The sequence below is a fragment of the Podarcis gaigeae genome, assembly GCF_964106915.1.
Source record: "Podarcis gaigeae genome assembly, chromosome: 5".
Lineage (NCBI taxonomy): Eukaryota > Metazoa > Chordata > Lepidosauria > Squamata > Lacertidae > Podarcis > Podarcis gaigeae.
This window is the reverse complement of record NC_139681.1, coordinates 16,178,842-16,198,818: the sequence shown is the minus strand read 5'-3', so window position 1 is coordinate 16,198,818 and position 19,977 is coordinate 16,178,842. Positions and strand designations below refer to the sequence as shown.

General features: G+C 45.0%; 1 protein-coding gene across 37 annotated transcripts in view; it reads left to right on the top strand.

Moving 5' to 3' along the window:
• The window catches only part of CAMK2G (calcium/calmodulin dependent protein kinase II gamma), a 164,933-nt gene that overhangs the window by 84,686 nt on the left and 60,270 nt on the right, over positions 1 to 19,977 (top strand). For all 37 annotated transcript variants that reach the window (XM_083738377.1, XM_083738369.1, XM_083738379.1 and 34 more), the window contains 5 exons: positions 4,733 to 4,787; positions 5,826 to 5,891; positions 8,849 to 8,921; positions 18,319 to 18,421; positions 19,414 to 19,497. In XM_083738377.1, the coding sequence (XP_083594503.1) occupies positions 4,733 to 4,787; positions 5,826 to 5,891; positions 8,849 to 8,921; positions 18,319 to 18,421; positions 19,414 to 19,497 (381 nt within the window). The remainder of the gene's footprint in view (positions 1 to 4,732; positions 4,788 to 5,825; positions 5,892 to 8,848; positions 8,922 to 18,318; positions 18,422 to 19,413; positions 19,498 to 19,977) is intronic.

Below are 19,977 nucleotides of genomic sequence, written 5' to 3'. Positions count from 1 at the left end.
ATCCACCAGAACCCAAGTATCTTCTTCCTCAATAGGCGTAGCCAGTTCAGCTCTCCATTGTATATGTGAATGTACAGTGGTGCCCCGCAAGACGAACGCCTCGCAAGATGAAAAACCCGCTAGACGAAAGGGTTTTCCGTTTTGGAGGCGCTTCGCAAAAAGAATTCCCCTATGGGGTTGCTTCGCAAGACGGAAAAAATCTTGCATCCCCCCGCGGGTTTTTTTTCGCTTTTTTCGCCCTTTTCTTAAGCCGCTAAGCCGCTTATCAGCTGTTCCGCTGATAAGCCGCTTAACAGCTGATCGCTGGAAGCCGCTTGACAGCTATAGCGCTAATCCGCTAAGCTGTCAATGGGCTTGCTTCGCAAGACAAAAAAACCGCTATACGAAGAGCCTCACGGAACGGATTAATTTCGTCTTGCGAGGCACCACTGTACATCACTTTACACCCATTCACGCTGAATTTATTTTTTGCCATGCTGTTGCCCATTCACTCACTTTTCGAGCTGTGCTTTTGAAGCTCTTTCCAGTGGCCTTGTTTATATTAAATTTAGCTAAATTGTTGGGGAAATTAGTGGGTGCATGAGCTACACACTTCTGTAAGCAGCTAGCTGAGCAGTCCCTGCTTTTTACTCTTCTTTTCTTAGAGCAAGGAACAAACCATGGAGCAGCTATCTTAGCATCATATGTGAGCCAACACTCATGGTTTGTTTCTCTCCAAACAAACCATGAACGGGGACCCAAGTTTTTGTCCATGCTTTTGTTTAGAAACCAGTCAACCATGCATGCTTGTTTGCACATAATGCTAAGCCAGCCACTCCATAGTTTGTTTTCCTATTGTAGGAAAGGAGGAACAAAGTGAGGACTGCTTGGACTGATCATCCAGCTGATTTCCTTAACTGTGGTCTATAACCAGGCTTACATATGAACAGTGTAAATGGAGTTGAATACAGTTTTATTTAGCAAGGAAGCCCTGGTTGTAAAGAGTTTTTAAAATGTCGTTATTGTTAACGTGGTAATTGTTAATTGGGGAAACAAGTTTCTTTTGCGATTGTCCACCTTCCATAGGTGGTTTTATATAAATTCAATGGGAAGTTGATGGCCCTTACTATCTGAACAGTAGAAGAGTTTTGATTTTATATCCCACTTTATCACTACCCTAAGGAGTCTCAAAGTGGCTAACAATCTCCTTTCCCTTCCTCCCCCACAACAGACACTCTGTGGGGTGAGTGAGGCTGAGAGCAGAGAAGTGTGACTAGCCCAATGTCACCCAGCAGCTGCATGTGGAGGAGCGGGGAAGCGAACCTGGTTCACCAGATTACGAGTCCACCTCTCCTAACCACACAGGAGGGACGGGCAGTTCTTTCGTTGAGAATCTCAGTGGGGAACTTTAAAAATATAAGATACCAGAATCAAGGAGGCCCATAGGAAGACACAGAACACAGCATTTCCATCTGTAAACGATTTAAAGAAAATGCAATGGACTACTTTTATGACAGAGAGTATTGCAAAAGAAGGGCAGCTTAACAGTCAACTATCCAGGATGTAGCCTGTTAATTAAATAACAATGAGCTGACTAATCACTTCTAGGCAAATGTCCATTAGCAACAGAACCTCCTGGTACTGGTCTAATCCCTTGGGTTTTTATCTAACATTGTCTTTCTGAAGAGAGAAGATACAGGGCAGGTGTGCCTACCGTAAAACACACAGAGAGGAGGAGCATTAATGCAACCTGAGGAAAGTCCAAAGCACAGAAATCCACTTAGGCTAATGCTGTGTTCCGTGCAGTATGCCAAGAAGAAATAGCGGTAAATAGTCATTTAGACAGCGGTGTCCAGAAGAACTTCACACACATTCTCAGCTAACCTTGTGACAGTTCTGCAAGGTTGGTTATAGTAGTGTTACCATTAATGCACACAGCCAGAAGGGTGAGATCCTGGTTTGCCTGCTTTAAGGGCATGCAGTGAATTCCTAGATGGGATGGGATTCGAAACAGGACTTCTTGGATCACAACGCTCATTGCCATTTCGCTATGGTACGTGCTTTTAAAGAAATGGACTCGGAAAGGAGGACATCGTCACTTTTCTTTTTCCAGAGCCTTTTGAAGGGCATTCCTTTACCTTCGGATGGCACCTCTCTTTGGCTAATGCTGGACTCAGTAGGGTGTGGCTACAGCTCCATAAGTGCATAGCCAAATTGCCTTCTACTTTGTGTGTTTGTTCTGTTTCCCCTTTCTGTCTTCTTTCCTCCTGACTTTTGTTCCTCCAAGCCTCTCCCCCAACCCCAACCCCAGCTCCATTTCGTTCTTTTCCTGTTTCTTCTTTGTCCCTACAGTCTTTTTTGGTTTGCACCCCACCTCCTTTGTTCCCAGAACGGAAGGAGGAGGGCCAACCCCTTGGGGTCCACGGAGAGGGTTGGGCAACAGCAGCATGGTCCCCATAGCTGTGCCTCCTCACAAGTAGGTGCAGGAGTGCTCAGGTGGGTCTGCATTGCCTGTGTGGCCTCCGCTTGCACAGCTAGCAGCAGGGAAAACTCCTGGCACTTCCAAGGATTATGACTTCATTGGCATGTCTAATTATATGGCACCTGTTTCCCCTTAGCCCCACCTCCTCCAGGGTCAGCTGAGCACAGCATGACCTCTATGATGGACAGCCACAGGAACTTCTCACCATCCCAGGGTCACAGAATGAGGAACACTGCTTTGTTGGAAGATGGTGGGCAAGGAAGGCCAGAATCACACCTCCAAGTATGGTTTTGGTGCCAAATTCCTGGGGGTGCAACACAGAAAATGCTGTCCTGGGCAGTTCCTTTGGCTACACCTACTAAACAGACTCCTTGGCACCTAGGACCAGGTCTTTGGCACCCAATGCCACCTTTTCAATTGTCCGCTGCACAGGAGGCAAAGTCTCTTGTAGCTTGTCAAGACACTGGCAGACATGGGTGTTTGCTGAAGCAATCTGAGGTTCAAGCCTATTCAGGAGAGGCTGTGCCCCACTTGCTGGCAAGGAGGCAAGCTTTTTTAATCCAACTTCTGCCATACCACAGACTGCTTAGATAGCTGGATAACCTAGATAACCCTTTGCAGTGTTATGAGTAGCAGAAATGATCTTGTAGGTTATGCTGAATGCAGCTTTCTCCCCTTCTCCCATTGCAGATTTCCAAAATTCTTACAGTGGGTTAAGGGGCTGGTGTCAAGAGAGGTCCAAGGGTCTATTCCACCTGAGTCTGCTAGCCTCTCTTGCTGCAGTGCCCACTTCCAGGGCAATAAACACAAAAGAAGGAAGCACAAATCCAGAGGTGGGTCTGCCCATAAAGGGGGACCAAGCCAGCAAACACCATTAGGAGCAGCTCCTCTTCCTCTTCGTCATCCTCTGCTGTCTGTACAGAGAACATTTCCCTTTTCATCTACACACACAGACACACACACACACACACACACACACACAGTGAGGTTTTGTTCCTTCCTTCCTTCCTTCCCTTTTCCATTTCTTTCTTTCTTCCTTTCTGTTTGGTTTGCTGCAGCCAATCAATACTGGGGCTGTTCCAGTTCAAGAAGAGCTGGAGCTCAATAGGCAATTAAGTGAAAGGAGCGCAATTTCACAGAGAGAAGATGCTGCTTTTGTTTTCAATTAAGTTGCTCTTCCGCTGTACATTGTCCAGATGACCTACTTGTTGAATATTCCATTCTAGCGGCGACCACAAAGCCACCATTCTGCTTTTTACCCCATGCCTCTCTACTGTGCGCCTTTGCATGCCACTCACCCGCTGCCCCACCTAGGTTCTCTGCCCCATCTTAACCTTTTGACTTGCAAGTGTCCTTGTTTCACATTTCCTTGGGCTGTCAGAAACTGGCGACTCCTTGAATGCCCAATGAAACTCTTTCCTTCTGCCTCAGCAGTTTACAGCAGCAGCAGCAGAAATGCTAATCCTTGCCCTGACTTTTCCATTTCAGGTTTTCTTTTCTTCCTTCCTCCTCCTTTACTTGCGGAATTGCTGACGGCTGCATTCGTCGGGTGTCTCCTCTCGATCTGTGCTGTGGCAGTAGTTCGCTTTGCATCTGTGCCCATGTTCATGTTCACCTTGACTTTATGTCTCGAGTGTGGCCTTTGGGGAATCTGACATATGGATCACCCCCTCTGTGGAATGCTGCTTCCTCGTAGTGTCACTGCAGCAAGGCCTGCTTGGCAGGTTTGGATCAGAGCTCCGTTAATGATGATTTTACCGCGGCGTGGTTTCCTTGATCTAAATTGGCCTGTGGAAGCTGCTAATTGTGCACGGGGCAAAACATACAAGTCTTATACCAGCTTTGCGGCATGGCAATTTAAATTGGGGAAACCCCCTTTCCCCCCACTGGCAAAGCCCTGATTGGATCAGGCTTCGAAAAAAGAGAAAAGAGAGAGAGAGAGCTTCAGTTTCCCATTTGCAAAATGGAGATGAAACTTGCCTTTTTTACTACGTTGTCTTACAGAATACTGAGAGCACATGTGCACTTCTGAATACTCTAAAGCACTATATAAATGTTTGTTGGTACTCGCTTATTAGTGAATAACAACTCACTGCAGCAACACCAAATGGGAATGTAAAGATATCCACAACCCAGTTGTGTGGTTTCATGAAGGGAACACTGTGGAGGACGGTTCTCCACCGGTTTGGTCCAGGTCAATACACTTTGCTTCACTTCCTCTGTTCCTCAGTTTCCTGCTGAGTTTGTTCTGTCTCTTTTTGTTGTTTGCAGTGCGGCTCCATGAGAGCATTTCGGAAGAAGGCTTCCACTACCTCGTCTTTGATCTGTAAGTGCTTTCTGTTTGACTTTGATCCATCATCACTGACAAAAATGTGTGGGCTGTAGAAGGAGTTTCTAAATAAAATATATATCCAGGTGTTCTATTTTCTCCTCCCTTTCTGTTCCTCCAGACATTGCTACAGCAATTGATAGATTCAAGGGTGTGTGGGGTTGTTGTTTTTTAAACCCAAATTATGTGTGATTTTTGCACACAATACTACACTGTGTATTTTACTGCGCAGAGACCCCAAGTTTCACTACCATGTCATTAGACCTTCCACCCTATACTGGCAATGATATATCCTTTTGGACCTTAAAGTTTTCTAATCATAAAAGCAAAAAATAACCAGAGCAATAGGCTCTTGCCAACAGCAGGGATATCACATTTGTCTCTGCCGTTGACGAAATAAACCTGACCCAGTACTTCCTTGTACTTGGAACCATTTTTTGGTCAGGAGTTGATAAGTCTAAAACAGGGTTTCCCAAACTTGGGTCTCCAGCTGTTTTTGGACTACAATTCCCATCAACCATGGCCACTGGCTCTGCTAGCTAGGGATGATGGGAGTTTTAGTCATAAAAAAACACAGTTGGTCCAGGTTTGGGTAACTCTGGTCTAAAAACACAAGCAAGGATTGCTTGTGGGTGTGCTGAAGAAGTTTATTCAATCCACCATTTGGGGATAGGCTTGTCTGAGTTGGTGACGTATGTTTGCAATTCCAATATGATGTTGGACATTCAGCAAAGCAATGTTTTAGGTGGCTTTCCAGACCTGGACAACGTTTTCAATCTTTTCATCTTGCGTACAACCAGAAGGCATAATAGGCACTGTAAATCAAGCTAAAATAATAGCTTGGCTTTAATCTGTGCATATGCCCACCGAGCAGCAAGTTTTTATAGTTTCTGGATTGCTCTGAATTCTTCTGAAGAGTATTTAGGAAAGTCTGGTGGAGGAATCCCATCTGCTTTGAGCAGGAAGTGTGAATTCTAACAGCCTCCAAATGAAAAGTGGGTACTTGTATCCTCATGAATTTATATCTCTTCCTAGGGTCACTGGTGGAGAGCTTTTTGAAGACATTGTTGCTAGGGAATATTACAGTGAAGCGGATGCCAGGTAAGAAGAGCTTGTCACCTACTATGCCCCCTGATTTGGGTTGGGCAAACTGAATTCTCCCAGCACTGTTTGTGGAGTCTGTACTGTGTACGGTGCAAAATTTTCTTCCATTCCACACCCTGTTAGTCCTATATTCTGTTTGGTACCTCTTCCCCTGAGAGTGGGAAAACACATGGATGTATTTAATGTTTGGACTTCCAACTACTGTCTCATAAAAAAAGGTAAAGGACCCCTGGACGGTTAAGTCCAGCCAAAGGCAACAGTGGGGTGTGGTGCTCTTCTCGCTTCAGGCCGGCATTTGTCCACAGACAGCTTTCCGGGTCATGTGGCCAACATGACTAAACAGCTTCTGGTGCACGGAACACCGTGACGAGTGCCAGAGCGCATGGAAAAACACAATGCCACAGCCGTACCTATTTATCTACTTGCACTTTGATGTGCTTTCGAATTGCTAGGTTGGCAGGAGCTGGGACAGATAAACGGGAGCTTACTCCATCACACGGATTCGAACCACCAACCTACCGATCGGCAAGCCCAAGAGGCTCAGTGATTTAGACCGCAGTGCCACCCACTTCCTTAAACCATACACCTATGCTGCAGCATTTTTAGGAGGGTGGGGTAGTTCTGCTATAGCTGTTGCATTTCTTTCCCTGTACCTACATTTTAGGCACAACTTTGGCAGGGTTTTCAGTTGCCTGCATAAAGCCAATCTGAGAGCAGCCTACAAGGCACCTAAAATAGCAAAAATGTGCTTAGCCTTGCAGTTCAGCTCATCTTTGCATAACACAGTATTTCCACATCACCTGGGCCCATGGGTTTACCGACACCTACGGTTAGGAAGTGTATTTGGAAAGCTTTGCCAGGCTGCTGAAACCTTCCTAAATCTCAGTTGAAAGGAATAAAAAAGGCCATCTGCCTGACTCTGCGTCGCAGGGCAGGATAGTCTACTGCGCCTCCCCCAGCAGAACAGTCTGTGCAGTCATGATCATAATAGGCTGCAACTGAAGATATGCATACTAGTGCCAGCAGAGCAATTAGCTCCACATTACCTGGTCCTCTTCAACTTTGATCAAGTAAGCAAGTCGAACCACATGCAGTGGAAACAGTCAGGAAACCGGTGCTCTCATTGCAATAATCAAAAAGCAGTTTCTAGTCTTTATGGTGGTAGGTAGGGAAGGCTGTGGATATGTTCAGCTAGATGTGTGCAAGTGAGAGGAGATTTGGGTGCATCTTTGTTGTATGGAAGTCTTTAATGGTTGAAGGAACCTGGCAGCAAAGCAAGGCAAGGATTCCTCCTCCTCCTCCAATAAATGCAATCTATCCCAGCATAGAAGCAATTCATGGGAAATACTGTTATTAACGCCACACTTGCCAGCCACACTTTTTTTTGGGGCTGCAGAAGGAGAACAGTGCCACTTAAGCAAAGCTGGGGGGGGGGGTCATCTCGCCCGTGTAAATGTCTCTGGGTGGTCATATTCCCAGCTTATCTCCTGCTACCCTGGATTTCCCCCTCCAGCTTGAAGAGGTCTAGCGCTTCCTTGCTTAAGTCCTTGCTAGCTTGTCCCCTTGCTGCTTTGAGCTGCATTCCAAAGCCGGCTGGAGAGAGCTAGCAAGTGAGAGCGGAGTTTGTGCCAATCTGACCTTCCCAGAGACTCATTGCGCTTTTGCCATTTTTGGCCAGAAAGTCTCTTGCTGTGAATTTGGCTCTGTCCTAGTTCTACAGATCCCCCAACCCCCCCCCCTTTTCTGGGATTGAGAAGATAGAGTCACAGGGCCTGCCAGAGTGGTTTACATTGCAAGCCCCTTTTACTGTGTGGGGGAAGTCGTGCCTTGCACAGCCTTGTTCTTTGCTAGAGCAAGCCTGTGTCCTCAACACTTAAAGCAGATTCTGAAAGCACACACACTTTCCCCCTCGCCTCGCCCCCCCGCCCCAGGCACTGCTGTTGCTACCTTTTCAGAGGGATTTGCACCAAGATGGGTCTGACTCCTGCAATGTGAAATTTCCAAGGGGTGATTTGAAACCTGTAACTTCCTAGGAACAGATTCCTATGGTGTGCTGCAGGAGCTGTTAAAATACACACTCCTCCGTACATCAAAGAGACTTTGCTACTTGCAGTAAGTCGCTTACATACCAGCTGCCGTGTCTGCTTCCTTCCAAGTGCTTGGAAACCTCTGTCTGGTTGAGCATTCCCAGAAATCTGTGTGTGTTGCCTCATGCACAGGCAATGTGGGTGTAGTGTTGTCCTGACATGATAGGTGTAAATGACATGTTGCTCCTCTCTCTGCAAAAAGAGGGAGAAACAAGAGGCAGCAGATTTTCATTGAGCTTGCAGGGAGCTTGAAGAGGGAAACAAGGGAACTGAAAATGCACGCTGAGTGGGTTCTGTACTTAAAAGGTGTCCAGCTCCTCTCTGCAGACACACATCATCTTTGTAATGTGGTTGCATTTATCGCTACTAAAACCTTTCCACGCTGGCGGGATCCCAGCCTTGAGACTGATGGAGGAGGCTGCTGATTGATTAAAGCCTCGAGGAGTCCTGCCAAATGTAGGCGAGTGCAGTTTGTAAGCTGGCCCAGGGCTTGCCACTCATATTTTGTGGGCTGCGTGGTGTTCTCTTTTGGGTACCTTGTGGACAATTCAGGGACCGGTCGAAGTCGAAGCTTTGTGGGGCTTCCAAGCACTCCACACTGCAGCAAGCTGAAATGCAAAGTACTGCGATCTACACCATCTTCACAGTAAAGCACAGACAGGTAACAGTTACTGCAAAGGATTGCACCAGAACTGCCCTGTATTTATTAGTTGCATTATTTATGTATTACTGCTCCCTGGTTCCACTGCCTTTTGGTCATAGTTATAGGTGATGATATAATCTTGACGCTTCTGCCCTGGGAGCCTTGATATTATCAATAAATAAATACATTAATGAATAACACTCTTGCTTTTTTCTTTTCTGCAGCCACTGCATTCACCAGATTTTGGAGAGTGTCAATCATATCCATCAGCATGATATTGTACACAGGGACTTGAAGGTAATCCTTACTTTTGGTGAAAATTCAGAGTTGCTTTGAAGCTGCCGTAGGTAGGAATGGAAATGAGATCGTGATAGCGACACAGGATGGGCCTTATTTCTAACTAGCATGAATTACAGTTTTCTTTTGGGGCTGCTCAATCACCTACGGTACTCATACCTTTGCTCCTGTAACACTCAGTGCTCTACCTAATTCTGCATTTTATAGAATCTCAGAATATTCAGAACAGGTACGCTGCATAATATGGAGGTATGCTGAATAAGGTACCCTGAAGATGCTCTTAGTTATGTGACTGTTGTACACACACATCTTGCTGTTCTTTAACCCAGTGCTAAAGTTGGTTGCCTTGCAGAAAGCATTCGCTTCCTCCTAAAACTCTTGGTGTTATCCTTTCAGGCTGGTTTTTTCCTTATTTCTTCTCCCTCTTACTGAATTTATCTGTGTGTTTAGCCCAGGGGTCCTCAAACTTTTTCAGCAGGTGCCCAGTCCACTGTCCCTCAGACCTTGTGGGAGGCTGGACGATGAGCGGCCTGTGAAAGGGTTCTGAAGAGGGGCTGGCACCAACAAACCCCAGCCCCCTTCCTCCTCTAGGCAGGGCAGGAAGAAGCCGGGAGGAGGGAGGGAGGAGGCGCCGCCGCGCTGTGAGAGAGAGGGAGAGGGAAAGAACATGCACGTTGGCGATCCATGCGGTGATTCCCAGACCATCTGCGGGCCGGATTTAGAAGGCAATTGGGCCTGATCCGGCCTGCAGGCCTTAGTTTGCCGACCCATGGTTTAGCCTCATCGTTAGCTCCTCTCCTCAGCACTCCTTTGATGTTTTTGTGCTCATTTTCTGAGGCTTGTTCTGTAGTTGTTTTCCTTGTTTTCAACCTCTTTAGACTCTGTATTGTCTTCTGCCTTGCTGACTTTAGTCACAGTAGCCTCTGGATTCCAACCCCACCTCCCTGTCTAGTCTTTTGCTCCTGAAGCTTAAGGCTTTTCAAACTGCTAGTCATTAGCTCTCAGTGGAGAGGGGTTAGCCTGTTTTCCTCTTTTGTTTGCTAATGATCGGCTAAGGATCTGCTATTGCTCCTGGCTTCTTTGCCTGCATTTAAATGGAATGGCATAGACGAAGTCCACACTCTCCTGCCAGGAGCGAATTGCAGCAGCAAAATTACAGCCAGTAAAGGCAATAGACATTTTTACAGCTAGTTCTGCTTCTACTCAAGTTTTGGCTTTCAGCTCTAATGATATCTAATGATACCTGCCCTACCAAGGATGCAGTGGACCATACTTCTTCACTCACTTGTTTTCAACCCCTTTCCTACCATGAAATTCACCTTTTCCACAGCTGCCACACATGTCGTCAATACCTTCATTGTCCCATCATCCACAATCTTATTTCAACTGAGCTATCTACCACCAATCAAAGAACTGTAGAGTTGGAAGGGACCCCAAGGGTCAACTAGTCCATTCATTGCAGTGCAGGAATCTCAACTAGAGCATCTATGACAGAGGGCCATCCAGCCTCTGCTTAAAGACCTCCAAGGAAGGAGAGTCCACCACCTTCTGAGGGAGCCTGCAAGATCTCTTTCCTGTTCAGTCTCACCTCCCTCAGCTCAGTCCCCATCAATATATTTGTGAGGCTATGATTTTTTGCCTTAGTTTGCCATCATTTTGTACTAGTGTTCATTGACTCTCATTTGCCCTTTTACTGCTCATTCACTCCGATTGGAGATACCCTTATGGAGCTTTTCACAATTTCGCTTTTATTTTTACCAACCTGAATAGTTTGTGGTCGTCAGCAAGCCTGGCCACTTTACTGCTAACCCACAAGACTCGGTCATTTATGGGCAAGTGGAAAAAATACAAGTTTCAATACATAACTTTGAGGGACCCCACATCTTAACATCTAAGCACTGAGATAACGGTCCGTTTATTCCTACTCTCTGTTTTACATGGCAGCTAAGGAGTGGTGCGTGTGTTTGTGTGTTTGTCGGGCTCTCTGTTCACATAGGGTGACAGCCTGGACCAACAAACCTGGCTGGCATCCCCTATGAACAGTACGCATGTCCTTAAACATGCCCCCCCAAAGCTCTGCTGTGTTTCGGAGTTCCACAGCAGGTGATCAAAGGTTCGTTGGCAGAGAAATCAATGTGGACAAGGTTCCCTGCAGGTGAGAAGTTTGAAAACTGCTGGCTTGCCAGACTGCGATCCAATGAAAGCTGCCAAAATAGGTTTTGACTTATGTCTTCCTCAGCAGCTATTTTATAAAACCACGGCACTTTCAATTTCTTGCCTGCACTATGTGTTCATTGGCATCATTCATAGCGTATACACTCACTTAGCAGAGAAGTTTTGCGCTAGCATGAAGCTTTAAGATACTGGAGCCTTCAGGTTGCAGCTGTGAGCCAGCAAATATTTTGAAGTCTATTGCAAAACCAGAGAAAAGAAAATTAGTTCCCATCATGAGAAAATGGCTCTGACCCCTTTTCTCTGAAAAGACCTATAGTCAGTGCCGGGGCCTGCCTCATCAAAGTATCTCTTTGTGCCTTTGGCCATGAAGAGTTCAGGGCAGTGTCTGGAAAGTTCTTTGAAGTGCTAATAAGATTTTCTCCTTTTGCCTCGGACATTTGTATGCTACTCCAGCAAGGCTGTCCTTTGTGAGAGAGTCTTAACTTCCCGCCTGCTTTTTTGTGAACTTTTGCTAGAAAACTGACCACAGGAGATCTGAGTTTGTTCAAGACAGGGGTGATCTTTGATCTTCCTAAGCAGTATCTGTTAGGTAAGGAAAAGGTTTGAGCGAAGCGGGGGGGGACGGGACGGGACGACGACTTCCAGCTTAAGGAAAAGGCAACTAAACAACGCAGATATAAGTTACTTTGCTGGGAATCAAAAGAGGAAAACAGGTGTAGCATTATCAACGTGGGGAATTGCAAGAGCACATTAAAATGTGTATGATTCATGGATTTGTATCAAGGAACTACATTCTATTCTTAAATCTGACACTTGCTTTAATACCGATATTCAAGTGTTAGTATTTAAGTGTTTATTTAAGTATTTAAGTATAGTGAATACTAATACATACTATTGCTACATCTACCACTTGCTTAAAATATAAGACCAAACTAAATGTGATGGAGCAGCCATGTTCTTGATCTGGTGTCTGCAGTGACTGTGTATGTATAATTATTACATTTGTTTGTTTGTTTGTTTGTTTGTTTGTTTATATCCCGCCCTCCCCAGCCGAAGCCGGGCTCAGAGCGCCTAACAACAATAAAAGCAACACAGCATTCTAAAATCAATTCATAATGGGGCTAGGCGGGGGGGGGGGCTAATGTTTGTGATGTTTAATTTTCACGTGAACTTCATGCCCCCTTCTCAAGCCCCAAATTATGCAGGGGTATGCAGGTTAAGAGAGTGGAATCCTCTCCCTAGCCTTACCTCGTCGCCTCTTGTCACCTGAGCTCTTTTCTCTAGCCGAACTCTGATACCAGAAGTGAGTTGGGCTGTGAGAAGAGTGCCTGCAGTGATGGAGCAAAGGGGTGGTAAAGTGGGGACACTACTTTGCATGCTAAGTTTATATGCCCTGATGTGTACTTTTTCATCGGTGAAGAATGTAAGCACCCCTGCCTGGAATTCGGCTGAATGTGGAGCCATTCGAATCTTCCACTAGTCAACTGTAAGGCCATCCTGCCCAAGGTGTTAATCTGTCTCTTGCATGGAAATGCTTGTTCCATACTTAAGATTGCCACTGCGCAAGGATTCACAGTTAGTCACTCACATGGAAACTAGATGCAAATTAGGAACTGCACAGAACCTGCCCGTATTGGCTCTCCCACCCCATGAAAGTTTGGAGGGGGATAAGTGCCCTGTCAGACCTTTGGTAGCGTCCCATCACTGAAGCACCTTTCAAATTGATGTTTACTACCGGAAAGCCATTTGCATGAGTCATGTGGTAAACCACTCATGCAGTGTTATAAAACTACTGCAAGAAATGCTTTAGGGAGTAGTTTATTGCAGCATAATGTTTAAGTGCATGCAAAGTGGGGTTATATCCTGCATTAGCCAATGGTGCAGATGGATTCAAATGGAAGTGAACATCACTTTGAGATGCTTTTTTCCTCGCCTTTAACAAGACCCCACAAGTGTTAATATTGCTGCTCTCATAGAAAATTAAAATCTCTGAACAGTGAGTATCTTGTGCCAGGATGCCTCCTCCTCTTCCCACTCCCTCCTCCTCCTCCTCCTCCTCCTCCTCCTCCCAGTGTTCCATCTTTTACTACAAGAAAGCCAAGAGCTACAATGAGTATTTTGTACATGTGGCTAGATTAACAAAATACAGTACAGTGGTGCCCCGCAAGACGAATGCCTTGCAAGACGAAAAACCCGCTAGACGAAAGGGTTTTCCGTTTTTCGAGGCACTTCGCAAGATGAATTTCCCTATGGGCTTGCTTCGCAAGACGAAAACGTCTTGCGAGTTTTTTCCCTTCCCCCCCCTTTTTCTAAGCCGCTAATAGCGCTAATCCGCTAAGCCGCTAATAGGGATGCTTCGCAAGACAGAAAAAACCGCTAGACGAAGAGACTCGCGGAATGGATTATTTTCGTCTTGCGAGGCACCACTGTATATTGTTTTCTGCTGTCATTGTGGGAATGGGAAGAGGCTTATATAAAGGCCGGAGAGCCCAAACCTAGGAACAAACTACGTTGATTGGGCATAATACCACCACTTTGTCTCCAGCGAGTAAAACTTTCTCTTCGGGGTTGGAATGGCATCAGAGTTGGAGTCTAGAAACTAGGAATTTCACGGGGGTTGTTGAGCTGTGCGTTGATGTATTTTTCTCTGCTTACAGTCCAATCAGTATGTTACACACCACTTCCAAATGCTCAACGCCTGCTCCTCCAACGTTTCGTGGGGAGTTATGAAGGGGGCTTCTTGGTGTGTTTGGGGAACACTGTGTTATTAGAGTTCTTGAGTGTGGCGAGTCTTCTAAGCAAGCTTAACCAATTTGGGGGAAGCTTCTTTGTGCATTCCATTGAATGTGCTTGGAAGGCCCCGTCGGACCTCCCTGCTCAACATACAGAAGGACAGGGACTTTGGGGTGGTGCATGTGGTTCCATGACTGATTCCTGTTAAGGCATGATTCCGGAAAAGAACAAGTGCATAAATCATGACAGTTGCATGCAATGAAGTCTGGGTGTGACAACTTCCAATCTGAAAGAGAACTTAAAAAGGTGTCAAAGAGCATTGTTCTGTTTGTAGACACCCACCCACACCCATTGCAACATGCTTCTAGCATGGTTGAGAAATCTCTGGGACTCCAGGTATTATCGAACTACAGTTCTCATCATCCTTGACTATCTTCTGTGCTGTCTGGGGCTGATGGGAGTTGGAGTCAAACAGCATTTCCCTGTTCCTGGCTTTAGAGTACAGCATAGTTTTTATCAGATGCAGTGATTTGCTTGCTTCTCCCAGGCAGAGATTAGACAGACATGGTCTATAGGACCACAGACAGCTGCAAAACAAGCAACTTGTTTGAATAATAGCCTAGCTAAACTATTTTTTTATGGGTGCAGGCTCTGAACTCATGAGGTTGAAAGGATGCTTCTGAACATGCTGCCCAAGTATTTCTTTTTTGCAGGAATCATGGGGCTTGTAGTTTTCTCTGTCTAGAAAAACAAGGGATGGGGATGACATGGTTTCTGGTTCAGGAAGGCATGTCCAGTGAACTTTCTTCACTGCTTGCCATTTCCTCCTCATTCGCATAGATTTTGTTTATGAGGAGGAGGCTTGCAGGGGGCCATGAAAATTACCTTGGCATTTTTTGAGTATTCAGCAGGAATGCTTGCCAAAAAACAGCTGAGCTTTGATGCAAGCTGGGGTGGGTGGGTCATGCACCACTAGTATTCACAATATAGGCATAATCTTTGGGAATAAGGTGATTAAACTGGAGCTACTAGAAATAAGTGTATAATATCTGGACACTGAAGTTATTATACAATTGCTTATGAATGTCCAGTCTTCCCTAGGAATTGAATTACTGGTAAACTATTTCATTGTTCCGTTATGTGACATATGTTCGTGCTGAGCCTTTCTGGTTCATTTTTAATTTTAAAAGAGGTGCATTCCCTATTCGTATGTTAAGAGAGCAAGGCCAACGCTCCCACCATGAATGCTGAAGCTCTCACAACCAGCCAGGAATCATAATCCAGATGCAGAACAGAGTTGTGATATGCACCAGTGGAATGGCATTTCTTCAGCCCTTGGCACGAGGCTTTGGCTGTAAATATCTCCCACAGTTATATATATATATCTTGAGCCAGCTGTGTGATGTGCCAGGGAAGAGAGTGGGAAGTAGACAACTTTATGGGCAAATGGTGGTTGTCAACTCATTGTCCTTAGCTGCTGCATGCTTTTCCCTCCCCCTAAGTCTATTATGCACCCACATCTTTCAAAGTATGACCAAGAATATTGTGCACTGCCTATCTGTAGTATCCTATCTGATGTACTGCATAGCAGTGGTTGAATTTCTAGTTGTTGTTACTGCTAGTGTAAAGGCTTGCCAGTGTTGATGGAGCCATTGATATTAAGCGCTTGTGGAGGACTGGGTCTCTTGCTTTACACACACACACACACACACACACACACACACACACTTGCAGCAGCCCCATGATTTCTAACCAAGAGGAGGGAAAACAGGATTTTGAGAATTGATGCATTAATCAGAATCTAGGGGCAGGGTATTTCCTTGGCAGGACTGCCTCTCCTTGCAGGTGGAGATGGGATTTTTGGATGCTCCCATATGGAGGAATGCCTCCCTGCTTTTAGAAAATACAGTATGTTAGGAACACAAAATGATTCAGCTTGGACCTTCTGTGTCCAAAGACCCAACAGTTTATTTCATGTTCATATACTAGTCCAAAGTGGTTGTAAAACAGGAACATGGTTAACGATCTTTGCAGGCTGACAAAGGGAATAGTAACTCCACTTAACATTTGGGAATATGTTCTAGTTAAATAAAAGTCTAGCAGGAATTGAAATATACACATCCAATGGGAAATGAAGGGGGTGGGGAAGAAAAAATAATGCTGAATTATTTTAAGTATTGAAATGGAATTAGGAAATGTATGTAACATTGAGCAGCAAGTAAGGAAGGGAAGAGAAACATCAGGTTAGCAGGATGGTAAGTCAACTTTTCATTTTGTATTAATTTGATGTTAATTTGTTAAAACTTTTGGAAAGCAATAAAAAATAATTTGCAAAAATAAGGGGAAAAGGAACATGGTTACCACCTGATTCAGATTAGAGCAGAAAGTAGCCCTGAAATGAGTAAGTACAGTGGTGCCTCGCAAGACGAAATTAATCCGTTCCGCGAGTCTCTTCATCTAGCGGTTTTTTCGTCTTGCGAAGCAACCCTATTAGCGGCTTAGTGGATTAGCGCTATTAGCGGCTAAGCGGCTATGAAAAGGGGGGGGGGCTCGCAAGACGTTTTCGTCTTGCGAAGCAAGCCCATAGGGAAATTCGTCTTGCGAAGCACCTCAAAAGACGGAAAACTCTTTCGTCTAGCGAGTTTTTCGTCTTGCGAGGCATTCGTCTTGCGGGGCACCACTGTATTGGACTTCAGCTCAGTCTTAAATGTATTCAAAAGAATACAGTGGTACCTTGGGTTACATACGCTTCAGGTTACAGACTCTGCTAACCCAGAAATAGTACCTCGGGTTAAGAACTTTGCTTCAGGTTGAGAACAGAAATCGTGCAGCAGTGGCGCAGCGGCAGCAGGAGGCCCCATTAGCTAAAGAGGTGCTTCAGGTTAAGAACAGTGTCAGGTTAAGAACAGACTTCCAGAATGAATTTAAGTTCTTAACCCGAGGTACCACTGTATCTTTTCTAGACACTTGATCCTAATGCATTTCTCTTATGGGTGCGAGCTTTCCAACACTTACTGGTAAATCCTTCCCACCGCATTGGGTTCTTCGGGTATGTTTGACCTATTCCCGCCATGGAGCGCAATAGAACTGATCCCTGAACATCCACCTGGCCTATTTTCTGGGCACCCTGTCAGTTCTAAATCCGCCTGGAACAAAAGCTTCAGTTGCCACGAATATCAGAGGCCATGGAAAATAAACATTCTTTCTGTGTGCTCAGTGCTTGCCCCCAAATAAGGATCCTGTTTCCTAACACCATGGGGCACCCTCATCAACCCCCCACCAAAAGTTTACGTTGGGTGTGGTTTTTCATTACTTGAACCAGCTGCCCTGCTTTAACTTGAATTTCATAGTCTGCTTAGTTAAGAGTTTGCGTGTTAAGATACAAGATCCCTGGTCTCTCCAGAAGTGGAATGATTCCAGCCCCGGGCGATCCTTACTCCAGTCTGTTTCTGAGTCCCTTGCTTCTGCCTTCTCCAATTATCTGCATTGGAGTTGTTTTAGTTTTGTCTGCCAGGAGGGAGAAAAGGGGACACAGTCTCTTGCCCTGAGCAAGGAGGGAAGGATATAGTGGCTATTCTCCTCAGCCTCATGGCAACAGAGGCCTCGTCGTAATAAATCCTTGCAGATGAAAATTTCCAACAGAGCTCACATTGAATCAGCAGACAAGAGCGCTGCAGTGACTACATAACCACCCCCATCTGGATCTCTCCATTCAGCAGTCCTTAGCCGGATGCTCTGCGTTCCGTGATGGACTTTACAATTGAGCAAAGAATACAAAGAGAACCGTTCTGTGATGGAAGAGTTTCTGTCCCTTAAAACTGCCCAGCTTAGGCTTGAAAGAACTGAACGGGCTTGTCCAGCTTCCTGCCTACCCACCTTCATGATTCACAAAAGCGGAGTGAATTACACAAATGTGTGTTAATTTGCAAAACTTAGAATTTCTGCTCTTTTTTGGTGCATAACTTCAAATCCCTTGCTCTGTGCAAATAAATCAATGTGTTCATGGTCCTGCATATTATCCCCCCTCCTTTTTTTTTTTTTTTTTTTTTTTTTTACTTGTCCTGTGCCTTGGGGACGCGGCATGATGTTCATTGGGAGTTGTATCACTGCAGTTTGCTATGTCTGCTGCATCATTATGTCTCCACATGGATGTTATCTCAAGCAGAAGTGAAGGAAGTGTACCGCCAGTGCCATCTACTGTCAATATATTTAATAACTTGTCTTGGATTGCAAGGGTTGCCTAGGAGAATTCTATATAAATTAACTGCATAATCTTTGGGGTAGGGTGGGAGGGGAACATGGTTTCCTTTGCAGAATGCTACCAGTTGGAGCTTGTCATTGGTGCAAGTTTGAAGCTGGCTTTTTAAGGACAGCTCTTCTGTTGGAAGAGGACATTTGTAGGTGTGAACTTTTCAACATATAGACCAGGCGTTTGCAGAGAGAATATATTTACTCGAGGTTTTCCTTCTCTTCTTGTTTTCTCTCCTAGCCTGAGAACTTGCTACTTGCGAGTAAGTGCAAGGGTGCAGCTGTCAAGCTGGCTGACTTTGGACTTGCGATTGAAGTTCAGGGGGAGCAACAGGCATGGTTTGGTAAGTGTTTTTTCCCCAAACAGGAAGAAATCTAAGATTGTCCAAGGGGTTGTGCTCTGATTGAAGGGAATATCGATGACGGTATTCACTGTGCCAGTGGAAATCAGTGATGCAATCTGTCTAGGCTGTGCATCAAAGAATTTTATTTTTTCCCCAGAGAGATATCTATCTTCTGGGTGTTTTGCAAACTTCCATGTGCACACAGCTCACACCTGCAGTGAACAGCCAGTAGCTAGAAATGTACTATTTTTGCAGTAACACAGTGAGAGTAGTTTGACTGCCACCAAAAGCAGCAGCAAAGTACATTGGTCACCAGCCAAGTACTGTCCTCCTATCTAAACTGGAGCTCAAATGATGCTCTCCTGTTCTGCTAGAACTAATGTCTAAAAAGTGACGCCTTTCTGCACCACTTAAGACACCATTTTCTGACTTCATCTGTCAGCCCCTCGTGCTCTTCACCTCCTCCTCCCTCACCCATGAAGCCTAGTAACCCTAAAATAACAACAACATGAAGTTACCACTGCTCACTTCTACTGGTGGTGGTTAATTTCAGTGGCAACTACACCAGTCTAATAAATCCCATTGCTAGCCTATTCACTCTTTTTGGAGCATTTCCCCCCAGTATGGGATCCCAGCTACAAACCAAAACCTGGCGCCTAAAACATTTCCAGGTGCCTAATTTGCTTCCCTCTCTCCTTACTACCTTAGTGGCATTTTCTGTTCCAAATGCTCCCTGTGCATATCTGGAAATGGATGAGTCTGGCATTTTTGTTTGGGTTTGTTGAACATACAGTAATAATATGATATGGCTCAAGGTTCCCTGGTCTAGGAGCTGATAGGATGTTGTCTCATTTGCTTTGTTATTGATAGCCTAGCGACTCTACTTTGCCTGAATATCCTAGCTTTTATACACATACACCAGCCGCTTTGTGTGAGAATGGCAACTTTAATTTTAAGCTGCTGAGTCTGTTCCGCATCTTGTGTTTCAACAGGGTTTGCTGGTACTCCAGGCTACCTGTCCCCCGAGGTCTTAAGAAAAGATCCTTATGGAAAACCCGTGGATATATGGGCATGTGGTAAGGCTACCTAGCATTCATATTGTTTGACAGTGAGGGGTATGCATGCTTAAAATCTGACATCGTTTTTAAAAGAGGGTCTCCACAATATCTTCAGCGAATTATGCAAGTTAATTATTCATTTTGCAATAACTCAGAAGGAAGGGAAGATAGTTATTTAAAAAATAAAGCTAGGGTGGAACTCATCTATCGAGTCCCATCAGCAGGAGCCCTGTGCAAGGACTTGATTGATTGATTGATTGATTGATTGATTGATTGTCTTTCTGTGCATCTTTTCATTCAAATGAATCCCAAAGCAGCTTACAAACAATGAATAGAACATCATAGAGCATAATATGACTTCACAAGTACAGCATGAATCGTCTAAAATAATTAACAAATCATCAGTAAAACAATTGCTGTCTATAAAATAACTATAAAAATAAGCTAAGCATCGCAATTACATCAAAAGTCATATTATATGATAAACAAATCGGTACA